The 25,321-nt window shown below is 40.8% G+C and overlaps 2 protein-coding genes across 5 annotated transcripts; both read right to left on the bottom strand.

The window, feature by feature from the left end:
- Positions 1 to 1,478: 1,478 nt before the first annotated feature.
- On the bottom strand, positions 1,479 to 7,324 carry adora2a (adenosine A2a receptor). The gene is made up of 2 exons (XM_003229477.4): positions 3,931 to 7,324; positions 1,479 to 3,387 (listed from the first exon to the last, which is right to left on the bottom strand). Exons 1-2 carry the CDS (start codon positions 4,260 to 4,262, stop codon positions 2,538 to 2,540), a joined length of 1,182 nt encoding a protein of 393 aa, XP_003229525.1. The 5' UTR covers positions 4,263 to 7,324; the 3' UTR covers positions 1,479 to 2,537.
- Positions 7,325 to 9,128: 1,804 nt separating this feature from the next.
- specc1l (sperm antigen with calponin homology and coiled-coil domains 1 like) lies at positions 9,129 to 25,067 on the bottom strand. 4 transcript variants are annotated; one of them, XM_062958484.1, is made up of 15 exons: positions 24,759 to 25,067; positions 22,404 to 22,593; positions 19,715 to 21,096; positions 18,823 to 19,030; positions 18,038 to 18,111; positions 17,150 to 17,325; positions 16,805 to 17,019; positions 16,611 to 16,711; positions 16,338 to 16,428; positions 15,665 to 15,730; positions 15,103 to 15,241; positions 13,758 to 13,860; positions 12,143 to 12,259; positions 11,778 to 11,837; positions 9,129 to 11,211 (listed from the first exon to the last, which is right to left on the bottom strand). In XM_062958484.1, the coding sequence occupies exons 1-15, from the start codon at positions 24,933 to 24,935 to the stop codon at positions 11,122 to 11,124; spliced, it is 3,189 nt and encodes a 1,062-aa protein (XP_062814554.1). In that variant the 5' UTR covers positions 24,936 to 25,067; the 3' UTR covers positions 9,129 to 11,121. The 4 variants fall into 4 exon arrangements, with proteins under 4 accessions (XP_062814554.1, XP_062814556.1, XP_062814555.1 ...); XM_062958486.1 differs by having other exon boundaries at positions 16,347 to 16,428; XM_062958485.1 differs by having other exon boundaries at positions 15,109 to 15,241; positions 24,759 to 25,066.
- Positions 25,068 to 25,321: the final 254 nt, after the last annotated feature.

Here is a 25,321-nt window from a genome sequence, read left to right as displayed (position 1 = left end):
AACCTAGAGGCGTGGATGATGGGTTGTGTTGTCAAATTTCGAGGTTGAGGGGCCTGTAGTTTTGTTGTTTTGTGGGTCGCCGTGATGCCATCACTCTTTTATATATATAGATAGATATTTCTATAAAAGCCACCTTATGGGGGAAAAGGTGGGGATAGAAATAATAATAATAATAATAATAATAATAATAATAATAATAATAATAATGTTATATTTCGATATTATAATAATATCAAATTGTTTGATTATATGGAAATAATATTATATATATATAGACTAGCTTTGCCCGGCCACGCGTGGCTGTGGCTGATGGGAATCCTTTGTTGGCCAGGTGGAATAGCAGTGAATAGCCTTGCAGTCTCAAAGCCTGGCCGTTTTCTGGAGTAGCTGGAGCTTTTTGTTGTATGAACGTAGAGGCCTGGATGAGGGGTTGTGCTGCCAAGTTTAGTGTTTCTGGGATGTGTAGTTTTGTTGTTTTGTCCTAGGCCAAAATTTCATGACCCTTTTATATATATAGATATATATCAATATATATTTGTGTTGTGATTTCCTCTTGCGTCTCATTGTTTTCAGGAGCCTTTCTAGTTAATTAATGACTAATAATAAGGTTTGATTACCTCTTCAGGCAGCAGGGGGCACAATGGGCTCGTGATTGTAACGGGTTTTGGAATAAAATACCATGGAAAAGTCTGAAGTTTCAACGGGTAAAAGAGAAATTGAGAAATATTCCAAAACAATAACCAAAAAATTGAAATACTCCAAACTAAGAATTGATAAAATATTCCAAAATAATAATGGAAACATAAAATAATAATAATAATAATAATAATAATAATAATAATAATACAAAGGAACGGACAAATATTTGGATACATTCAAGAAAGAAATCCAAAAAATAAAATATTCCAATATAATAATAATAAAATATTCAAATTATTATAATATTGAAAAATCAGTATGAAGCTAAAAGAAAGAAAGAATGAATGCAGGAAAGTTGCCAAATACAATGAAAGAAAGAAAATTGTGTGAAGAAACCGGTCCGACTGGTAAATATATATATATATCATGAAGGACAATTCTCACTTTGTTTGACGCAAAAAGGAATTGCCATTGTGTTGCTTCCCGTCTTTGCGCAATTGCGCGCAATGGATTGGAACAATTGATCTTGAAAGGCTTTTCAGGAGCTTATAATCATAATAATAATATAAAATAATATGACAAAATATAACAATAATCATATGGTAAAGATAATACAACAGAATAATAATAGATTAATATAATAGTAATGTAACAAAATGATAAAATATTCATATCATATAATATAAATAAAAGACAGATACAATAAAGTTCATGACATGTGAAATCACACATATGAGAGACTAGTGGGCTAGTAATTTTGGACGGTGGGCATCATGCCACCAAAGAGAAGAAAATATAAATAATAAAATCATCATCATCATCATAGAAATGAGGCGGAATTACATGCACGTGTTCCTACTTTATTGAGTACAAAATACACACACAAAACAACCACATTCCATGAACACGAGTGAGTTGACTTCCCATCATTCTCAAAATGGACGGGATTTGTAGTACAGTGATTGGCGTCCATTTGATCCCCATTTCGTCCACTCTTTTGGACTGTCTAAACATCTTGGCACGATTGTTGTCCGTGGCGTGATACTGTCCCAAAAATGGCTGCCTGATGGTGACACACACATACATTACCTCATGGACCTTCCACTGTCTTGACAAGATCTTGAAGCCCTTCCTGTTTGAAATAACTTTTAATGGAATGGTACACCTTCTGGGAATTTGAGACTATTTTTAATTCAATTTAATTTTCATTGTCTCCAAGGTAATATCCATGGAACACTTATGGGCTCTTTTAATCAATGGGTTTATATTCTATTGTATGTTAATGTTGCTGTGAGCTGCCTTGGGCCCATTGAGAGAAAGGCGGGATGAAAATACCTGAAATAAAGAAAAGAACAAGACCGCCGTCTGTTACATAATATCGCCCGACAGAATATCGACCACCCTTTAAATTAACCTTCCCTTGAAGGCCCTGCTTCCAACCATTTTGACGGTCGACCATCATAATGAGACCATTGTATTTGGTGTAATAGCGCCCTCAAAATGGCCACCTGACAGACATGAGTAAAGATATATCATGCCTCAAAGTAACCGTCCATTGAAGGCCACTGTTTCAGCCCTCTTGATGATCTTATTATCTTAAGGGCACCGCCGTCTGTTATGTAATATTGTCCTCAAAATGGCTGCCTGACGGGGTCATGCAACTCTAAATAATTCCTCCAAGTGACCTTCCATTGAAGGCCCCAGTTCTGACCATTTTGACGGTCTGATCATCCTAATGAGACCGCCATCTGTTGCGTAATATCGCCCTCAAAATGGCTGCTTGACGGGAACGAGTGAATATATGTCATCCCACACTGAGGCCATGATCTGAGGATTTGACCCTCCACCATCACAAGATTGCCATCTGTCACATAATATCGTCCTCAATCATGGATGTATCATAATGTCCCGTCAGGAAACACTGCTGCCGAACCGTGGCCCGTGAGCAGCTCCTGGACTGCGGCCTCGCCGTTGCGCAGGGCCCCGTTGCTACGCCCGTGGTGCCGCTCAAGGTCCCCGTTGGCCTCGCCGTCCTCCGTGCCCCACGCCGAGGTTGCAAAATGGACCCCACTTTCGCCATTCTTCCTGTTGTGAGAAAAGGAGGAGGCGGCGGCGGCAGCCTTGTTCTTGCGGCGGCGGCAGGCGTTACCGCACAGCACGTGGTGCCCCAGAATCTTCCGGAAGGTGACGCGGAACTCACGGATGCGGTAGGCGTAGATGAGGGGGTTGACCACGGAGTTGGCGTGGGAGAGGAGGATGGCCACATACATGAGCCACTGGGGGGCGCGGGTGCAGCCGCGGCAGAACAAGGTGTAGCAGTTGAGGACGTGGAGCGGCAACCAGCAGACGGCAAAGAGGCCCACGATGATGGCCAGCGACTTGGCGGCGTGGACCTCCTTCTGGAGGGTGGAGCAGGAGCGCTCCCCGCCGGGTGCCATCTTGGCCCCCATCTGCTTCAGCTGCCGCCGGGCCGCCAGGAAGATCTTCAGGTAGATGCCCAACATCAGCAGCAGCGGGATCAGCACGCAGGCAAAGAAGTTGTAGTAGACCATGTACTCCATGGTGACCACGCCTTCAAAGAGGCAGGGCACGGCCTCGCCGCTGCAGTTGTGGGCCTCAGTCCCGTTGCCGGGCCCGAGGGGTTGCCGGTGCCAGCCCAGCAGGGGCGTCAGGCCGATGGCAAAGGACAAGGCCCAGCAGACCGCGATCAAGGCCTTGGCGCGGGAGCCCGTCACCAGCGCGTTGTACCTGGACATGGGGGAGAAAACAGGAGGAGGGTCACAACAGTGGCAGTGGTGCCATAGAAACAACAGAGCTCAAGGTTCACCTCAAAAGCTAGGAGAAAATGAGAGGATGCCTCAAAAATCGGCGTACAATAAGCACAACCACATAGTGATCTGAAAGCCTTGCCTGATGTCAGGGAACGTGCCTCTCTGCCTGTATCTCGGCAACTCCATTTGACCCTCTTTAATTATTGTGAATTTTATCATTACGTTGCCGGCGAAGCAGCCGCATCACATTGGGAAGAGCAGGCCCGTCGGAGCCATTCGGGATGCGTAATTCACTCACAATTATGCCCTGCAAATTTGTTTCTAATGTGATTATCCCCTGAGCTGTCCCAGCTGTTTGCTGTCCTCAGACCAAAGGCCGAGCGCCCACTCCAAATCCCTGGCTGCGGATTGTGTGGAGTCTCAAGAACCCAATACTTGTGGATGATGGGAAGTGCAGTACCTAAGTATTCTGTGACCTGGATGATGGGAAGTGGAGTGGCACGGTCTGGCTGTGGCTCACCTGAGGGGCATGCGGATGGCGATGGCGCGGTCGAGGGCAATGGCGAGAAGGGAGAAGATGGAGCTCTGGGTGAGGACCAGGACGAAACAGGCGATGAAGAGGCAGGCGCGGAAGGCAGCGCAGAAGCCGGTGCTGATGGCCACGGCAAAGGGCACGGCCAGGACCCCCACTGCCACATCCGCCACGGCCAGCGAGGCCACAAAGAGGTGGGTGACGCTCTGCAGCTGCCGGTTGCGCACCACAGCCCACACCACCAGCACGTTCCCAGCCACCGCCAGCCCCGCCAGGGCCAGCTCCAGACCCACGTACAGCGCAAAGTCGGCCCCTAGCATGGCCGCCCGCCCATCGCCACCCCCACCCGCCCAGGGGGACCACGGTGCGGGGTCCGGCCCGCGGGACGCATGCGGCACAGAGGAGGGCAACCGAGGGCCCGGCTCAAGGGATGCAAGGGGGCGGGGGACCGCTCCAGGCCACGCCCCCACTCTGCCAGGCCACGCCCCCTGCCTGCCTGCCTTCTCCGGGATTGAAGAATCGCCACACCCTTTTTCTTCTAGGATTGAGTGTAGTCCAATGGACTGATTTCCCAATTGTGGTCCCTCCTCCTTCCTTTCTTTCTCTTCTTCAGCCACACCTTCTTCTGTGATTGGCAGGAAGAGGGCGGGGTCAGCTGGTCACCAGACAGCCAGTCGAGTTCACCCTATTTGAATATAGGCCGCTTCGGTCAAATTGGAAGAAGAGAGGGATAAATCAAGGTTTTCTATGAATTCCGAATTCGCGAAATCCTTTGAAAAGAACGGAGGAGAAACAATAAATATATATACAGACATACATACAACCTGAAATGAAGGACTTCCTGGACAATTCCATAGACTTGGGCTAAAGGACCTCGGATATGCCTAGAGAGGTCATATTTGGGATTGAAAATCATGGATAATAGTAGTGAACTCTATTGCAGACAAAAGATTTCCTCAGCAATAATACTATAGAGTTGGGCTGGAGGACCTAAAAATAGCCTAGAGAGAACCAATTTCATATTAAAATGAAACTGGAGGTAATAGAAAGTGGACCCAAGTGTCTGGTTTTGCTCTTGTAGTTGTTTCTTTTTTCCGCTCTCTGTTTGGGACAATCTGTTCTTTGACCCGGAACTTTCTGTCCTTCATTCGTTTGCATTATTTTATTCCTCCATTCATTCATTCATTCGTTTGGCACATTCTGTACTTTCTTTCTTTCTCTCTCTCTGAACGGACAATTTGGAAGACAATTTGGCCATGGAAAATGGATGGGGAGCGGGTTCGAATCGAAACCCAAAAGACAGACAAATGGGAAGGCCAAAAGAGGCAGGGTTTCCTTCGGGAAAAAAAAGACTCTTTTCCCTCAGAAAAGGCCAAAGGATGCCATTTCCCCCTCAGAAAAGGCTTCTTTTCTCTCAAAAATGGCCCAAGGAGGGTGGTTTTCCCTCAGAAAAAGCAACTTGATCAATATATACTCCTAATTCCTAATTGGCTAATGGGACCATTGAAATCCTCAATCATTAGCCCTGGAAGCGAGCTTTAAGTCCCTAATTCATCTCCGCCGCAATTTCCCGTAAACAAGGGGAAATTAAATATTAATCGCGGTCCATTTCCTCATTGGGATGCTTTGATTGATAGATGGAGAGAGAGGGGCAGACAGACAGAGATGGTCAGTAAATAGATACAGCCATGGATTCGGGAAAGACTGATCCATCTAGATCGGAGGGCAATAGATGGAGACGGATCGGGGAGAGATTGACATGATAGATGGAGGAAGCGGCTGAACACCCTTCTGTTCTCTCATCTGTTTTTCTCATTTCCATTTTCAGGTCAATCTCTTGTCTATGTATCTATCTTGTATCTATCATCTGTATCGTCTCTGAGGGAGATACAATCTTGTATCTATTATCTCTAGCATCTCTAGCTGGCTTATTCATTCATATTAATGGCTTGCTGTGAGTCTTTCGGGCTGTCTGGCCATGTTCCTCACAACCCCTGAGGATGCCTGCCACAGATGTGGGCGAAATGTCAGGAGAGAATGCTTCTGGAACAAGGCCATACAACCCAAAAGACTCACAGCAACTCACTGATTCTGGCCACAAGAGCCTTCGACAATACATTCCTATTAATGTTTACCTCAGAAAACACCAAAGGAGGTAATTTTGACCTCAGAAGAAGTAACTTTCCCTCAGAGCAGACCAAAGGAGGCATTTTTTAACCTCAGAAAAGTAACATTTACCTTAGAAAAGGCTCCAAGAGGCAAGTTTTACCTTGGAAGAAATAACTTTTCCCCCGGAAAAGGCTCAAAGAAGCAAAAAAGCCAAAGGAGGCAATTTTGCCTCAGAAAATACAGTAGAGTCTCACTTATCCAAGCTAAACGGGCCGGCAGAAGCTTAGATAAGCAAATATGTTGGATAATAAGGAGAGATTAAGGAAAAGCCTATTAAACATCAAATTAGGTTACGATTTTACAAATGAAGCACCAAAACATCATGTTAGACAACAAATTTGACAGGAAAAGTAGTTCAATACACATTAATGTTATGTTGTAACAATAATAATAATAATAATAATAATAATAATAATAATAATAATAATAATAATAATAATAATAATTTTATTTATATCCCGCCTCCATCTCCCCCAAAGGGGACTCAAGGCGACTTACAGCAAAATCAGATACAAAACAATGATAAAATAAAATATGAAACATCAAAGAACAATAATAAAAACCAATAATATATATATACATTATGTTGTTGTAATTACTGTATGTTGTAATTACTGTATTTACGAATTTAGCATGATATATTGAAAACATTGACTACAAAAATGGCTTGGATCATCCAGAGGCTTGGATTAGTGAGACTCTACTGTAGTTCAATACGCAGTAATGTTACGTTGTAATTGCTGTATTTACGAATTTAGCACCAAAATATCACAATATATTGAAAACATTGACTACAAAAATGCCTTGGCTAATCCAGAACCTTGGATAAGTGAGGCTTGGATAAGTGAGACTCTACTGTACAACTTTTCACTCAGAAAAGGCTAAAAGGCAAGTTTTACCTCAGAAAAGGCCAAAGGAAGTAAATTTTCCCTTGGAAAAAGTAACATCTATATATATAAAAGAGTGATGGCATCACGGCGACCCACAAAACAACAAAACTACAGGCCCCCCGACCTCGAAATTTGACAACACAACCCATCATCCACGCCTCTAGGTTGATACAACAAAAAGAAAAGAAAAATAAACTCCTAATTAGAGATAGAGAGGAATAATTGCTTTTATCCAATTGCTGCCAGTTAGAAGGCTACGTTCTTCCAACTTGGTCTCCTAGCAACCCAATAAAAAATAATAAAAAACACTAAAAAATTAATACAATAAAATACTATAATAACAGAAAATAACTAAAAATAATACATGCAAATAATAAAATATCATAAATAAAAAGATAACTTACAATAAAATTAATTAAAAAATGCAAATAACGTCAAATAAAAATTACACAGCAATTTTTAACCCATACCACCACCACTTTGCCACAGCCAACGTGTGGCCGGGCACAGCTAGTTTACTTTAGAAAAGGTAGAAAGATGCAAGTTTTCCCTCAGAAAAAGCGACTTTTCCCTCAGAAAAGGTAGAAAGAAGCGATTTGTGTCTCATAAAAAGCCAAAGGAGGCAACTATAGAAAGGCAAAGGAGTCCCTCAAAAGAGACTCAAGGAGGCAGCTCCCCCCCCCCTCCGCAAAGCACACACGGAATCACCTTTGCCTTTGTTGCCGCAGCATCCCGCCCTGGCCTCATGCGTGACTATATATGAATAGCAAATATAGGCTTGAAAGAAGCGAAGAGAGAGAAAGGAAGGAAGGAAGGAAGGAGGTGGTCTGGTTGCGGAAAGTGAGGGGCATGGAGCCCTCTGCCTGCCTCTCTCAATCTCTGCCCTTGATTCTTACTTGCCTGTGGCTCCTTCTTTCTGCTCTGCCTGCTTTGCTGCCTTCCTTCTCCTTGGGAGCCCAGCCCAGGTCTGAAGGAGCCCTTGCCCTCCTTTGCATCCTGAGGCTTCCTTCCTCAAGGGCTCCCCCTGGTGGAGAAACAGGGCAAGAAGAAACAAAGGAAGGAAGGAAGGAAAGAAGGGAATCAAAGAGAGCAAGACGGGAAGGAAGGAAGGAAGGAAGGAAGGAAGGAAGGAAAGCTTCACTTCAGACCGATCTAGTCAGACCTATTTCTACACACACACACACATCTATCTATGTGTGTATATATGTAATATGTAATAAAATATTTATTTTGTACATATATATATATATATATAAAATATTTATTACATATTTATATATACTGCATCTTTCATTCAGTATTGTGTATGTATGTATACAAATATTTTGGTAAGACTATACAACAGTGTTATATCATGTACAGTAGAGTCTCACTTATCCAACAGAAAGTGAGGGCCGGCAGAACGTCAGATAAGCAAATATGTTGGATCATAAGGAAGGATTAAGGAAAGGCCTATTCAACATCCAATGAGGTTATGTTTTTACAAAGTAAGCATCAAAACATCATGTTTTACCACAAATTTGACAGAAAAAGTCGTTCAATACGCAGTCATGCTATGTAGTAATTACTGTATTTACGAATTTAGCACCAAAATATCACAATGTTTTGAAAACATTGACTACAAAAATAGCTTGGATAATCCAGAACATTGGATAAGTGAGACTCTACTGTAAATATATTTGTATATATCAATATATTATATATGGGGAGACATAGTGGGAAAAAATAAAGTCTTATCATCATCATCATTATTAATATATATAAATATTACACATATTTATGTATACACACAATAAAATATTATATATATTTTATATAATTCATATATATTAAAAGCCTATTTACACACATAAATATTACAATGCATTAGTATAATATATATATGATAGACAATATATATGATATATAATGTATACACTTGTTATATAATATAGTACTATGAAATATATACATAAATTAGAATTTATACTTGTATATAAATGTGTGTGTGTGTATATATACATATACTATATATATATATGCATCCACCCACACACATATGTATACCTTATTTTTCCAGCTTTTTCTTTTGCTGTCAATGCTGAACTCATTTATATATTTGCACATTTAAAAAAAACCCACAGACAGTTTTTACTGCATTTTCAAAAAAAGGAAATTTAATAATAACACACACACATATATATTTACATTTTAAAGTGTATATTTCTCAGTCAAAAAGGCAGGTCGAGAGTCTCATTTTCTAGAATAGATTTTTGTGCTTTTGTTTTTGGACAAATCAATTAAAAGTCAGGATAACGAACACAATCTTTGCGGAGGGAGCCAGGAATTAAACCCAGACATTAATGAGTCAACCCATCCTTGTTTCCTACAAAACGATTACAAATCATCTCAAATGTGGGGAAAAGGAACATAGTGTTTCTCAGGTTATATATGCAAATAAATAATATTAATAACTCATTAACAAAACAACAACAACGAAGAGGCACCGGAAACAAGGAAGTTAATTTATCTCGTATGTTTTTCATTTTTTTAAAGTTGGCAGAATGTTCCGGATTCCCGGAGAAAAACCATTGGCAGTAAGTTGCTCTCATTTTCCATCATATAACATGAGAGAAAAACCTTGATCCAGATTAATCTCGTAACTTGGAAGAAGAAAACAGCAAACAAGGAGCTTGAAGAAAACGAGAAGTTGGTTAAGTTGCGTTAGAATCTGACTCGTATTTATGGCACTAAGAAAAATCACCGAATAAGACAATTCCTCTGTAGAGTTTATCCTGTTTTCTCTTGTTTTTTATCCTTTTCTCTTGTTCTCATCTTATTTTTCTCATTTTCATTTTGTTGTTTTTCCATATCTCGTTTTAAGTTCTTGTTTTTTCTCCTTCTTCTCTCCTTCTTTTTATTCCATTTTCTTGTTCTTGTTTTCATCTGCTTTTCTTTTTTAGTTTCTCTTGTTTCTCTCATTTCCGTTTTTAATCTTGTTTTTCTCATTTTGATACATTTTTCTCATTTTTGTCTTGTTTTCATCCCCTTTTCTCTCATTTTTATCGTTGCTCATCTCATTTTGCTCTTGTTTTTCATCCCGTTTTCATTATTTTCTTCCTTGTCCATCCTGTTTTCCTCTCATTTTTTCTCCCGTTTTTCTCCCATTTTCTTTTCATTCCCCCCCCCCCCCCCCAATTTTTCTCCTGGTTTTATCCTTGTTTCCGTTCTCAAAAGACCATCCTCAAATGGGGTAAGATGGTATATTTTACATTCTCAGTCCTTCACAAACATTCAGGAAAGCGTCTCATGAGGCACAATGAAAAATCGAAAAGTGGCCAAAATATGCACAACAAACAACAAAGGCAACCAAATTATGAAATAATATTAAAAAAAGTAATCCTAATAATACGGCAGCAGGAGGATCTTCACTTTCATTACTTTCTAAATGAGGCAATTAATTAACCCAGGATCCTAATTAAGGCACTTCCTCGAATCCCATTTCTCATCGAATACAATCCTCTTTTTCGGGCATTTTCCGGCTTAAAAGCAACTGCAAATGTATATCCTTGTCTCATTTTCTTTCCAAGGTTATAAAGGTGACTGGCAGATAACGAAGGCGAGAAAAATTAAGATAATGAAAGGAAAAAAACAAACAAAACATTATGTATTGTATCTATCTCTATATAGGCCCCACAGAGGCAAGACATATACAATTCATTCTGAATAGGAGCTTAATCTATTCGCTGGAAAACAAAACAAAAATGGTTAAGGATTGTTCCGGAAACACCGTTCATCTTCATTCGGTAAAATGGGAAAAAGATATTGAAAAATAGAATGTTCCAGAAACGCTGTTAATATTCATTCGTTTTACTGGCAAAAATAGATGGAAAAGTAGACTCTTCCGGAAACGCGGATCACCAAAGATATTTGTTACTGAACAACAATAACAAAAATAATAATGAGAAACTTGAGAAATTGGTTCGTCAAGGCTCCGGGAACATTTGACACGACTGTGGCTCCTCCAGGCAATTTTGCAATTTCAGTCAATTGTGCGAAGAAGAAGAAGAGAAGGCCATTTGTTCTGGAGAATTTTCCTGGGAGGATTCGGTTTTCAAGAGGGTTGAAACCTTCTCATCTCTCAGGTTTCAAAGTATTTGTAGATGGCCGTCACGTACAGCATGACGTTCTGCCAATCCGGGCGCTCCGTCCGTACCATCTCGTTAATGTCCTAAGTAATCATAATAATAATCACATATGCATTCATTCTATTTAATTTAAGGTGGTTTCATTTTAATTATTTTACTTTATTATTATTTTATGTATTGATTTTGGTTTAATTTTAATCAGTTTAAGATTAGTTTAGATTATTTTAATTAATGTATTTATTTTATAGTTTTTAATTTAATGTATGCATTTATTTTATTTATCTCCTAGTGGCTTAATTCCTCTGTAATAATAAAAATATGGAATAATGATACTATAACACATTATTATTGTAACATGATATATTGTAACATGATATATAATAATAAATTTTATTTCTCACCCACCTTTCCTAATGGTTTAATTCCTCTGTAATAATAATAATAATAATAATAATAATTTGAAAAAATTGCATTTTAATACATTATTCTTGTAACATGATATATTATAATTATAATAAAATATTAGTAACAATAATACATATTATTTGTCACCCACCTTTCCTAGTGTCTTAACTCCTCTGTAATAATAACAACGTATTATAAAATAGCATTGTAATAATAATATAAATAGATTAAATCAAATAATTACCAGAGTGGACTTGATGCCGACGCTTTCGGCCGCTTGGAAAGCCAAGGTGAAGTTCCTCCTCTAAAAAATAAAATAATAGAAAATTAAATTTCTGCAACTAATTTCAATAATAATAACACAAAATTATAACTCTGCCATTAATTGATTCCAAAAATATGACATTAATAGAAAATTACAATTCTGCAATTAATTAATTTCAAAAATAAAATAGTAATAATAATAAACTGTAAGTCTGCAACTAATTGATTCCCAAAATAGTAATAAAATTAACATTTCAAATTAACATACTAATATGAGGCAAGAGCGTGATGCCGAAGCAACGCAGGCCAATATGATTCTAGGCTGGAAAATGAGACTCTGCTGACCTTGTCCTGGCTGTTGAGCTCCTGGTAAGGGATGTGGGCCGGGAGGTAAGTGTGGAGAACCGCACAGAAGGCCAAGCCGTCGTTCCAGCTGCTGCTGAAGTTTGTGATGTCAATGTTCTGGAGGGAAAATAAAATATGCATTTCCAGACATTCATTTATATTATTTGTATTTATATACCGGTTAATATTTATATACATTTACATGCACATTTTTTCTATTTCTAGATTTCTATTCGTCGTATTTTTGTATTTATAGATTTCCATTTCTGTTTTGATTTATTTCTATTTTTATATTGATATGTCTGTATTTAAATTTTTATATTTACTATATTTATACATTATATTCTATATTTCTATTTGCAATTTATATATATATTATATAGATATAGATAGATTTCTCTAAGTAAAAAGAAAAAAAAATGTTTATTTGTCCAAATTCCGAGAAAAGGAGCGCAGAGACGGAGAGATGCTGACTTTGCGAACGGGATGTTTGCTTCTTTCTTCAACCAGAAGGGCAACGTGAGGTTTCCATGCATTTGGTGGAGAAAATCCAAAGAGCGGAAGAAGCAGCTTCCGCTCTCCGTTTGTGTCAGCAAAAGAGACATGCGTCATGCAAAAGAATACAATCAATAGATCATTTTTAAATTATTATATTGTTACACTGGTATGTTATTATGATAGTATTAATATTTAAATATGCAATATAATAATGGTATGTAATTATAATGATCAAATCACATAGTATGTTTTATTATTCTTCGTATATAACAATTGGTATATTATTATTGTTATGGCATATCATTATTATTACTATTCTTTTTATAATACTGGTATATTATTACTATGATTATTGCTATTATATAATGATTATATATTTATTATATTGTATGATACTTTTCCTGGTATATTAATTTTATGTGGCTATTATTATTATTATTACTATTACGGTATATTATTACTATGATTATCGGTATTATTTAGTATTTTTATTCTATTATATATATTTTTTCCTGGTACAGTAGGGTCTCACTTATCCAACACTCCCTTATCCAAAGTTCTGGATTATCCAACGCATTTTTATAGTCAATGTTTTCAATGCATTGTGATACTTTGGTGCTAAATTCGTAAATACAGTAATTACTACATAGCATTAATGTGTAATGAACTACTTTTTCTGTCAAATTTGTGGTATAACATGATGTTTTGGTGCTTCATTTGTAAAATCATAACCTAATTTGATGTTTAATAGGATTTTTCTTAATCTCTCCTTATTATCCAACATATTCGCTTATCCAACGTTCTGCTGGCCCGTTTATGTTGGATAAGTGAGACTCTACTGTATTATATTAATTTTATGTGGTGATTATTATTATTGTATATCATTATTATTAGTATTATTATTATATTGGTATATTATTATTACTATGATTATTGGTATTATTACACAGTATTTTTTATTCTATTATATGTTTCTTTTCCTGATATATTACTTTTATGTTGCTACTATTACTATTAATTTTTGGTATATCATTATTCTTATTTCTACTATTATATTGGATTATTATTATTATTATTATTATTATTACTATATAGATTGTTTTTTCTTCTTCTTTACCTGGTAGCCCTCGGCCTTTTTCTGGCACCACTTGAGGAGGGCGTTCCTCTTGGAGCCGCCATATTCTCTGGCCAAAGCAGAAAGGGGGTCCTTCCGCTCCTCCCTAAAGAAAAGAACAACAACAACAACAATAATATGATACAATATATAATAATAATACATCAGTTAAAGAAACATGATATAAAATCATATATGTTAAGCCGCTTGGAGTCTCTGCAAAAGCCAATATAATAATAATAATAGTGGTAGCAATAACAGAATATAATACAAATGGACATAATCATAATAATACAACTTAAAATAATAATAACTATGATATTATTAGAAATATACATATACATGGACATAATATGTGGAAATAATAATAATAACAATAATATAGTCCAGCGAGGTGACCTTTAATTCAATTCTCCAGGAAAAAGCTTTGCCCTGTATAAATATCTCTAAATGAGAGACAATGGGGAACGGAATGATCTTTTTCCAAGGCTTTTGTTTTGGAAACAAAGAGCAGCGGTTAATGATTGGCCGCTAATGGGATTTTCGGCTGCATCCAAAAATAAAATAGAGGCCTTTTAGATTGTATAATACATGATACAAGAATAGGTACATACTCTAAGCAATGTATGTAATATCATAACAAAATAAGGCAGTAATATAATAGGCATAATATAATAATAAATTAATACAATATGTACCCTGTTTCCCCTAAAATAAGACATCCCCAAAAAATAAGACCTAGTAGAGGTTTTGCTGAATTGCTAAATATAAGGCCTCCCCTGAAAGTAAGACCTAGCAAAGTTTTTGTTTGGAAGCATGCCCGGCGCCCACCAAACAAAACACCAGAGCATGCAGGATTGGTAAATGTACATACCAGTTGTATATGGAAATAATGGTAATAAAAAGAAATTCTTGACAGAAGTCACAGTTTGTCTGGTTTGGTTATGTTGGTTTGTGATGACAACTACTGTACAGTATATAATAAATGTTCATCTTTTTGTTCAACAATAAATGTGAATTCTTCTTCATGGAAAAATAAGACATCCCCTGAAAATAAGACCTAGCGCATCTTTGGGAGCAAAAATTAATATAAGACACTGTCTTATTTTCGGGGAAACACGGTATAATAGGCATAACATACTATAAGGAATATATGACATACTATAATACAGTAAATATGATACTATATTATGTATAATAATAAATGTATTAATATACAGAATGCAAAATATAGACTATTCTATAAATATTAATGCAATATGTATAATACAATATAATGTTTATATACATATATATATATATATAGAGAGAGAGAGAGTGCCATTGATGTGATTCTTATGGTACATACGTGTACCTGATGCGGCTGCGTGTTGTTGGCGTGACAGAGGCGGTGGGAGAGGGGGAGGGGTTGGCGGCAGAGGAAGAGGCGGGTCCATCCGGAGCAGAGAGTTCCCTCTTCATCTCTTCACTGCTGCGGCGGGAAGAGGCTGGGAGAGAAAGACAATTATTACAATTATTACTAATATTACTATTATATTGTTATTATTATATTTATTATTTTGCTCTTACATGTTATGATTATTATATTCATTATTATTACCAATTACTTAAATTAGTTTTAAGCATTATTATTATTGGCATATTATTTTAAGTGTGTGATTACCAGTAGGATATGATTTTAATTATTTGTCAGTATTATACTGATATTATTACAATAAGGTTATTACGCTAGAATAAATATACAATCACATGTTTCAAAATATATGTAATAGTATAACATATATAATATATACTGTAATATAATAACATTATTTTAAGCAGATTGTTTCTATCTTAGGGATATAACACATAATAGTATCATTGTAAAATATTATTTTATTATTTTTATCCTAATTATACGAAGCAATTACCGGAAATAGACTTGGAGCCTTCCATGGCAGGGACCCTGGTTGAAGGCGAAGGCCTCAGAAGGTGGTCTGAAGAAAATACAGAGATGTATTCCATTTATATATATCTTTATTATATATTACATTACTTTATTATATTATTATAATGTTATGTTACTATAATTATATTACTGATGATACAGTAGAGTCTCACTTATCCGAGCTAAACGGGCCGGCAGAAGCTTGGATAAGCGAATATGTTGGATAATAAGGAGGGATTAAGGAGAAGCCTATTAAACATCAAATTAGGTTATGCTTTTACAAATTAAGCACCAAAACATCATGTTTAACAACAAATTTGACAGAAAAAGTAGTTCAATACGCAGTAATGTTATGTTGCAATTACTGTATTTACGAATTTAGCACCAAAATATCACAATGCATTGAAAACATTGACTACAAAAATGGCTTGGATAATCCAGAGGCTTGAATAAGCGAGGCTTGGAGAAGTGAGACTCTACTGTACATGACATTTTAATTACATGATGCTATATTTCTATAGTGTATAATATGGTTATATTATATTGACATTACATATATTATATATTAGATTACATACTGTATGATTATATTACATTGCATTAGCATATTAGACTCTATACTACTACTATTATTATTGTTATACGTGACTGTATACCTTTTGTACCTTGGGTGGGGATCTCTGTGAAGGCCGGCCTTTTGTCCGAAAGGGGCTTCGGGGAGGAGATGGTGCCACTGATGGAATGCCTCTGGAAAAGAATAATAATAAATATTAGAAATAATAACAACAATAATATATTGATAATGGGAATACAGACCTCTTTCATCTCCAGAGGCCTTTCAAGAGAGAAAGGTGGGCTGGACCTCTCCGTATTTCTTTCTAAGGTGGGTCTAGATGGCCTTTGGGTCCCCCCGCTTTGGCCGGACTTACTTGCATTGGGGAGACGGCTGCGGCCGGAGGGGTCTTCATAGGGCTGGGGCTCAGAGGGGTCCGGGGCATCGAGGAGGCAGACGAGGAAGAGGGACTCGGCCCTTGAAGGAAGAAGAAGAAGAAGACGACATTCAGTGTAGCATAATAATAAATATACAATAATCATGCAATAATACTAATATCAAGCATCATACCTGGTGCGGAGGAGGCGGAGGCGGAGTCAAAGGACTTGATGAGGGTCTTGACGGTGAGGGCGGGGGCCAAGGGCTCGGAGGCGGAGGAGGCCGCGTTGGCAGAGGAGGAGGAAGAGGAGGAGCGCCGGCTGAGGCCCATCCCCTGGCGCAAGGCCGCCAGGTCCCGCTCCACCGCATTCATGTAGTTGTACACCCGGCCCCGCTCCTCCTCCTGCCTGCGCCCAAGGAAGAGGAGACAAGACCAAGACGCCATCAGAGAAGACCAAGGGAGCATCATCACACTAGGATCTCCTCTAGAGAATACTGATAGGAACCCTCATCATCATCATGGGCGGAAGGGCGTACTTGCGGGACTTGATCTCCTCCAGCTCCTTGGCCAGCTTCTCGCCCTTGTCCTGGGCCTCGTGGAGCCTCCGCTTGAGCTCCCCAATCTCCTCCTGCGCTTCCGACTTGATGTCATTCGCTATCACCACCGCCGTCTGCAGGTCCGCCTGGAACTGCCGCCACTCCGCAGACTCCTCCTGAGAAAGACGCACACAGAGCACGGGTCTTTGATTTCTCACATTATTATTATTATTGACTATTATATAATTATCATTTTTAGGAACTCGCTCCCCGGGGAAATCAGGCAAGCTACCACCTTGGCTGCATTTAGGAAGAGCCTTAAAACATGGCTCTTCCCTCAGGCCTTTGGATAAGAGCCCCCATCTGCATGATAAAATGTTGTTTTGGTGTCCTCATTCTGATTGGTTGCACCTCGCTTTGCCAATTTTCTGGTATAATCACAGAGTCCATCCCACTCCAAATCATCTACGACGTTGTAGTACTTTATTAACTACCTCATGTCTACAAAACACACTTAGCGCACTTTCGCCCAGTTGTTTTTATGATTTTATCGCTGTATTTTAATATGTTTTTACCAATGTTTTTTGCTATTTATTCCTTTTTTTTGCTGTTTGATGTGTTTTATGTTCCTTACTATATTTGTTTGGGCTTTTGGCCCATGTAAGCCGCCCCAAGTCCCTTCGGGGAGATGGAGGCGGGGTATAAGAATAAAGATTATTATTATTATTATTATTATTATTATTATTATTATTATTATTATTAGGGCTAGGTCCATTGTGGGTGGGGGTCACAGCTTCTCTGGATGTAGGTGGACTCAACTGCCCAGAATCGAGGTCAATCTCTCCCAAACCCTTCCAGTATTCAGATTTGGGCATCAGAAGAACTTACCCGGAGTCGTCTGTGAAGAGTCTTGATCTCTCTTTCCATGTCGTGCTTTTGGTCCTGAAGCTTCTTCACAGTGTCTGGCCAAAAAACAAATAAATATCAATATATATATCTCTCGACATATTTAATTTTATTTATGCTACATGGAAAGGATGACAATCCGAGAGCTGGATAATAACAAATCAAGAAGAACTAAAACGTCAACAAAGAGAGAAGAAATAAAATTATATATATGTATAAATGATAAGAAATAGAATACAGCAAATAATGAAACAAACAGATAAAGATCTATTTAAATATTCAATAAAATAAGAAATTCCATAAAATAAAATATCATCATATATATAATTATCTACTGTGCCTATATAATTTATTATATAGGATGATGTATATAGATATACACACACATACATAATATACATAGAATTGTTATTGGATGGATGGATAGATAGATAGATAGATAGATAGATAGATAGATCAAGATGGATAGATATAGGATAGATAGAACGGATGGATAGACAGCTTGAGATGGATCCATACATAGAGTTATTAGATAGACGAGAGATAGATCAAGATGGATAGGGCTATCAGATATTGAGATGGATAGAGTTATTAGAGTGATAGAGAAAGATGGATAGAGTTATCGATAGATAATGAGATAGATCAAGATGGACAGATATAGACGGAGGTGGATGGACAAGAGTTGATGGATAGCTAGCTAGACAGGTAGATAATTGGCTCTAATCAATCAGGAGAAGACCCAAAGAGGGTGTGGGGTGTGGACGGACTGTGAAGGTCTGTGGCGAGGAGGTCGTGGTGGAGCTTGAGGGCCCGGTGCTGCTCCACTTCGTCCTCCAGCTCAAAGAGGCGCTCCTTCAGCTCCCGCCCCTCCGCCAGGGAGCCCTCCAGCTCCGCCCCCAGCGTCCCCACGGCAACTGACAGCTCCGACGCCTCCCGCTCTGCCTCCAGGCGCACCGAGGCAAGCTCCGCCTCCAGCTGCAGCGGGGGAACACACCAAAAGGGGAGGGGTCACCACCCACCCAGGAGATTGGGCCCCCATCTCTAGTGCCAACCCAACTCCCACTCTCATCCAATCTATTGGTCGCATCTCTCTATCCATCCATTCTATCTATCCTTTATCTATCTATCTAGATCTATCTGTCTTCGCCCCGGTGGCAAAGTGTGTTAAAGCACTGAGCTGCTGAACTTGCAGACCGACAGGTCGCAGGTTCAAATCCCGGGAGTGGAGTGAGCGCCAACTGTTAGCTCCAGCTCCTGCTAACCTAGCTGTTCGAAAACATGCCAATGTGAGTAGATCAATAGGCACTGCTCCGGCGGGAAGGTAACAGCGCTCCATGCAGTCATGCCCATGGCCACATGACCTTGGAGGTGTCTACGGACAACGCCGGCTCTTTGGCTTAGAAATGGAGATGAGCACCAACCCCCAGAGTCAGACATGACTGGACTTAATGTCAGTGGAAAACCTTTACCTTTACCTATCTGATAACTCTAATAACTGTATCCATCTAGATTGATCTAAGAACTCTACCCATCTCAAGCTATCTCTCTAATAACAATATCCATCTTGATCTATCTATCAATCTATCTCAAACTATCATCTATCTATCTATCAACTAACTCTCTCTCCCCACACATCCCTCAGTATCCCTGGGTGCCTACCTTCTCGAGGGCCTCGTGGCTGCGTGCGGCCTCGGCCTTGGCGCGCTCCCTCTCCTCCTTGGCCTGGGCGGCCTGGGCCTGGGCCTCCTCCTTCTCGGCCCGGGCCCCCTCCAGCAGGCCCCGGATGTCCCTCTCCTCCATGCCGCCGCGGTGCAGGGCGTACAGCTCGGCCAGCTTCTCCCGCTCAGCCTCCAGCGCGGCCTCCGTGCGAGCCAGCTCGGCCCGCTCCCCGTCCCTTCCGGCGCGGCACTCCTCCAGGGCCAGGGCCAGGGCCGCGTTGGCCTCCCGCTCAGCCTCCAGGGCCCGCTCGGCCAGGTGCACCCGCTCCTTCAGGGCCGACACCACCGCCTGGGCCTCCGCGTGGTCCTGCTCGGCCATCTTGAGCGTGTTGCTCAGGTGCTGCTGCACGCCTAGCAGCTGCTCCCGCTCAAAGCGGGCATTCTCGGCCAGGTCCACGTAGCGCTGCTCCAGCTCCAGGTAGCGGTTGCTCTTCAGGTCTCCCTCCAGGATGTAGCCCACCTCGCTCTCGTCCAGCACCGAGCGCAGGTACTCGATCTGCCGCCCAAAATGCTCCAGCTTGTCGCTCTGTTGACACAGCGACTCCATGAGGATGAGCTTCTCCTCGCCCAGCCGCTCGTTCTCGCTGTTCAGCTCCTGGGTGATCTGCTGCAGGTCGGCCAGTTCCTGGAGCGTGGCTTGCAGCTCCTCTGAAGTGCTGTGCTGGTTCTCCTCCATTTGGTGGATGCGCTCGGTCAGGCCGGCCAAGGAGAGCTCGTTGTTCTCATTGCTGTTGTTGTTTCCCCCGTTCTCCGACTCGGAGGAGGAGGGGGCGTCCAGAGCGTCGTCGCTGGAGGTCAAGGGGTGGTAGGCTTCGCTGCTCTCGCTGTTGTCCTGAGAGTGGTGGCCCAGGAGGTCCTCCAAGGAGCCCTCGGCCGACGGGGTCATCCGCTCAAAGCCCAGGGCATTCAGGCGGTCCTTCAGCATCCGGTTCTCGCTCTTCAGCCGGGCCAGCTCTTCTCGGATGGAGGCTGCCTCGGGCTCGGCTTGGGCGGGCACCTCTGCTCCCTCACTGGAGGCTCCCGACTGGCCTGAGAGGGGCTCGGCCTTCCCTCGCAGCTCCCCCCGCAGCCGCAGGATCTCCGCCTCCTTGGCCTTGAGGGCGGCCTCCAAAGAGGACCGGTCAGCCGCCATGATCTGCGTGTCCGACTTGGACTTGGGCAGGTGGGCCTCGGCCACACGGGAGCGTGAGCGTTTGGTGGTCAGCAAAGAGGAGGAAGAGGAGGAGGGTTCGCCAGGGAGCTTCTTGGAGGCCATGGGGCGGGAGCGGAGGCGGTCCTTGGCACCCGAGGAGGAGGCGCTGCGCTTGGCCGCCATATTGGCACCTGGAAAGAAAGTGGAATGCCCAGCCCACAATGGAATCATCATCAGATTTATAATAACAGCAATAATATGTAAGCAGAAGAAAACATTGCAAGAATCGGATATAACAACAACACTATGTAACAGAATTTGAACTATTCTCTGTTCCTGGCTTGAGAGGGTGATTTCCTGTTTCATTGGATGGTCCTTACTTTGAAAGTCATCATTCTACCCCAGAAACTTTGTCATTTTTTTGGCTGCCATTTTAAACCATTTGCGCAGACCACAAAAAACAAAAGTTTTTGCAGTTTAATAAATCTTTTCCATCTTTTTACAACAGAACCAATCAGGAAATGATATTTATAAGCCAAGAACAAAAATCATTTGTTGGAATCAAGACCTGTTAAAAGCAATATTCTCTCTACACAATCAAGAAAGATGTACCAACAAACAGTATATCTAGTCACATTTGGTTTCCTCTTCCTACTGTTTACGGAATACTCCAACTAGTGTACTGTATATTGCTACTAGTGTAAAGGTAAAGGTTTCCCGTGACGTTAAGTGCAGTCGTGACCGACTCTGGGGTTGGTGCTCATCTCCATTTCTAAGCCCAAGAGCTGGCGTTGTCCATAGACACCTCCAAGGTTATGTGGCCACTGGCATGACTGCATGGAGCGCCAGGGTTACCTTCCCGCCAGAGCGGTACCTATTGATCTACTCACATTGGCATGTTTTCGAACTGCTAGGTTGGCAGAGGCTGGGGCGCTAACAGCGGGCGCTCATTCCGCTCCCGGGATTTGAACCTGCGACCTTTTGGTCCGCAAGTTCAGCAGCTCAGCGCTTTAACGCACTGTGCCACCAGGGGCACAGTGCTAGTGTAACATAACAGTTACTAGTGTAACATAATGATAATAATAATAATAATAATAATAATAATAATAATAATAATAGCATCATAATGTCATAATAATATATTGTAATCTATCATTATCTACCGATTATATCTATGCTCCTAGATAGATAGATACATAGATAGATAAGACAGACACTAGAGGGAAATAGATCGAAAGATGTGGACTATATAGATAGATAGATAGACATGATACCTATTGATAGATATGGATTAGTGGCAGATAAGATTGATTGATGGATAGAGATAGATACAATAGATAGGGACTACTGACGGATATAGATTGATTGAGATCAACACGATAGATGGATAGAGAAAGATACAATAGATACAGATAAACAGGTAGAGATTACTGATAGATAGAGATAGATAGAGAGAGAGAGAGAGAGAGAGAGAGAGACAGACAGAGGGGGATTGTACCTGCGAAAGGCTTGGCCTTGCTCTCTGGGTTGCTGCTGCTGTTTGTAGGATTGGCAGCAGAAGAGGGAGGGAGGGGAGGGGCACTGGAGGAGGGGCAACTCTTCTTCCCTTTGACTCCGCCTCCTCCGCCATTGCTCAAGGCCACTCCACCCGCCATTCCAGCTGCTAGGAGGTCATCGCTGCTCTTAGTCTGTAGTCAGGGGTGGGAGAAAAGAGGAAAAGGTTTGGCTTTGCAAGGGACAGCATGGAACCTTTTAAGTATGATATATAATTATCTTCTATCTATATACATAATAAAAGTGAAAATCTCTATGAGTGTATATGGCGGAGCTGTCCATTTACACAGCCAGCTTCTGGCCTTCACAAAGAGCTTTACCCTACAGTGCTGGGGAGCCACCAAAGCCCTCCCTCCATTGACACTGCAGGTCACAGCGAGCCACATCCCAGGGTTCCTTTCTCTCTCCACCGGTGTGGAATTTGCATGACCCCACCCACGGCCTCTCCCTGAACATACTAGAAAGTATATATAGAAAATAATATGGAATACAGAGAATGCAAATATATAATATACATTATGCTCTGTCTATTCTACATTATATTTATTGTGCTGATAGGAAAAAAAATCAACACAATAAATAGATTAAAAGGAACAAATCAATGGAACGATGAATGGAATGAAGTAAACCAGGCCAGCAGCATTCCTCAGGAGGCGTGCCTGCCTTTCAGATCATTTATTTTAGGAATATAATTAATAGACCTGCAAAGTGGGTTAACAAAGGGAGACCAAGAAGCTCTCCTTACATTCCTTATTGATATTATGATGATTATTCTAAACTACAGCTAAACAGAAGGTAAGCAAAAGTATTATATTATTATTGTAATATTTTTATATTATAGATTCACAGCTAAGCAGAACACAAGCCATATTATTACATTACTAGCTTGGGTACTGCGCCACATACACACATGCAGATTTTCATTTTTGTTATGTGAATAACTGTATTCTTATTATATAATTATAACTATTTTAGACTCCCAGCTAGGCAGGAGACAAGACAAATAATAATAATAATATTACCATAGACTCCCAGCTAAGCAGGAGACAAGACAAATAATAATAATAATAATAATAATAATAATATTAATATTACCACAGACTCCCAGCTAGGCAGGAGACAAGACAAATAATAATAATAATATTACCACAGACTCCCAGCTAGACAGGAGAAAAGAAAAAAATAAAATAATAATAATAGCATAGACTCCCAGCTAGACAGGAGACAAGACAAATAATAATAATAATAATAATAATACCACAGACTCCCAGCTAGACAGGAGAAAAGAAAAATAAATAAATAATAACAATAGCATAGACTTCCAGCTAGACAGAAGACAAGACAAATAATAATAATAATAATAATAATAATAATAATAGTACTACAGACTCCCAGCTAGGCAGGAGACAAGACAAATAATAATAATAATAATAATATTACCACAGACTTCCCGCTAGACAGGAGAAAAGAAAAAGGCAAATAATAATAATAATAATAATAATAATAATATAGACTCCCAGCTAGACAGGAGACAAGACAAATAATAATAATAACAATAATAATACTACAGACTCCCAGCTAGGCAGGAGACAAGACAAATAATAATAATAATAATAATAATAATAATAATACCACAGACTCCCAGCTAGACAGGAGACAAGACAAAATACTACTACTACTACTACTACTAATAGCATAGACTGCCAGCTAGACAGGAGGCATGACAAAGTATTATACGACATTAAGATGATAGACTCCCAGCTAAGCAAATTCTTCTCTCTCCGAGACGGCATCTCTTTTGATGACCCAGCACGGGCTTCAAGACCCTGCATTTTATTGTTTTGACCACAGGGTCCTGTGAATGTAGGTTGCATGGACTGTTATTTGCCTATGTTTTGTTCTGCACTTGTCTTTCGTGTCACACCTTGAGTATTTTGTGAGCTGCCCCGAGTCCCTCTGGGAGATGGTGGCGGGATAGAAATGAATAATAATAATAATAATAATAATAACTTTATTTCTACTCCGCTCCATCTCCCAGGTGCAGGACTCCGGGTGGCTTACACTGGGACAAGCCCAAAACAGTATGACATCAATAAAAACAGCAACACAATAAAATCACAGTATAAGAACACATCTTACAAAAGTTGTATCATCATCATCATTATTATTATATGATGATGATATAGCAACCATATATTATTATATAATATGAATGTAATAATGGAATACTCTATTATGCGTGCTGCTGCTGATCTCCTGTCTCCTTCTGGGCCTGGGCCTGGGCCTGGGCCTGGCTTACCTTGAGGAGGGGCGTCCCGGCCTTGAGGGCCTTGGCGGCGGAGGCGGGAAGAGAGGCGGCGCCCTCGGCCTTGATCTTCTCGGCGGCGGCGGCCTTGCTGTTGTTCCCGGCGGGGCCGGGGTTGGCGGCGCTGGCCTTGGGCGCGGCGGTGGAGGCCCGGCTGGCCGCCTTCTTCATCCTCGGCGCCCTCCTTCCCTCTCCACAGACATCGACCAACTCAGCTGGGGCAAGGGAGCGCGTCGATCACTGCGCATGCTCGCTAACGCCCCTCCGTGAGGAGAGCTGCGCCCTCCATGGGCGGGATTCTTACTGCGCATGCTCACTACGAGCCCTCCAGGGAGGCCCTTCATGGTGGCTATTCGTCCTGCGCATGCTCCCCCAAGCCGTCAATCATAACATTCCTGAGGGGTTCCTCCTCCGGCGCCTTTCTTTTCCAGGAAAACAAGGGGAGGGTCAAAAACACCCACTCCGTGCGCATGCGTGCTTCCAATCGCCTAAGTACTGTACTATCCTGACAGGAGGCGCGCATGCGTGTTTCATTTCAGCCACAAGCCTGACTGTGG

Source organism: Anolis carolinensis, chromosome X (assembly GCF_035594765.1).
Source record: "Anolis carolinensis isolate JA03-04 chromosome X, rAnoCar3.1.pri, whole genome shotgun sequence".
In the NCBI taxonomy this organism is placed as follows: Eukaryota; Metazoa; Chordata; class Lepidosauria; order Squamata; family Dactyloidae; genus Anolis; species Anolis carolinensis.
Note: the sequence above shows the minus strand (reverse complement) of the source record. Positions and strands in the feature narration are given on the sequence as shown.

What these genes read in the sequence shown, in the direction of transcription:
- adora2a (XM_003229477.4), bottom strand. Translation starts at nt 4,262, where the DNA reads ATGCTAGGGGCCGACTTTGCGCTGTACGTGGGTCTGGAGCTGGCCCTG. An exon ending in GCCATCCGCATGCCCCTCAG is followed by an intron (nt 3,388 to 3,930) that starts GTGAGCCACAGC and finishes CCCCATGTCCAG; the next exon opens with GTACAACGCGCTGGTGACGG.
- specc1l (XM_062958484.1), bottom strand. Translation starts at nt 24,935, where the DNA reads ATGAAGAAGGCGGCCAGCCGGGCCTCCACCGCCGCGCCCAAGGCCAGC. An exon ending in CCGGGACGCCCCTCCTCAAG is followed by an intron (nt 22,594 to 24,758) that starts GTAAGCCAGGCC and finishes CCCTGACTACAG; the next exon opens with ACTAAGAGCAGCGATGACCT. An exon ending in GCCACGAGGCCCTCGAGAAG is followed by an intron (nt 19,031 to 19,714) that starts GTAGGCACCCAG and finishes CCCCCGCTGCAG; the next exon opens with CTGGAGGCGGAGCTTGCCTC.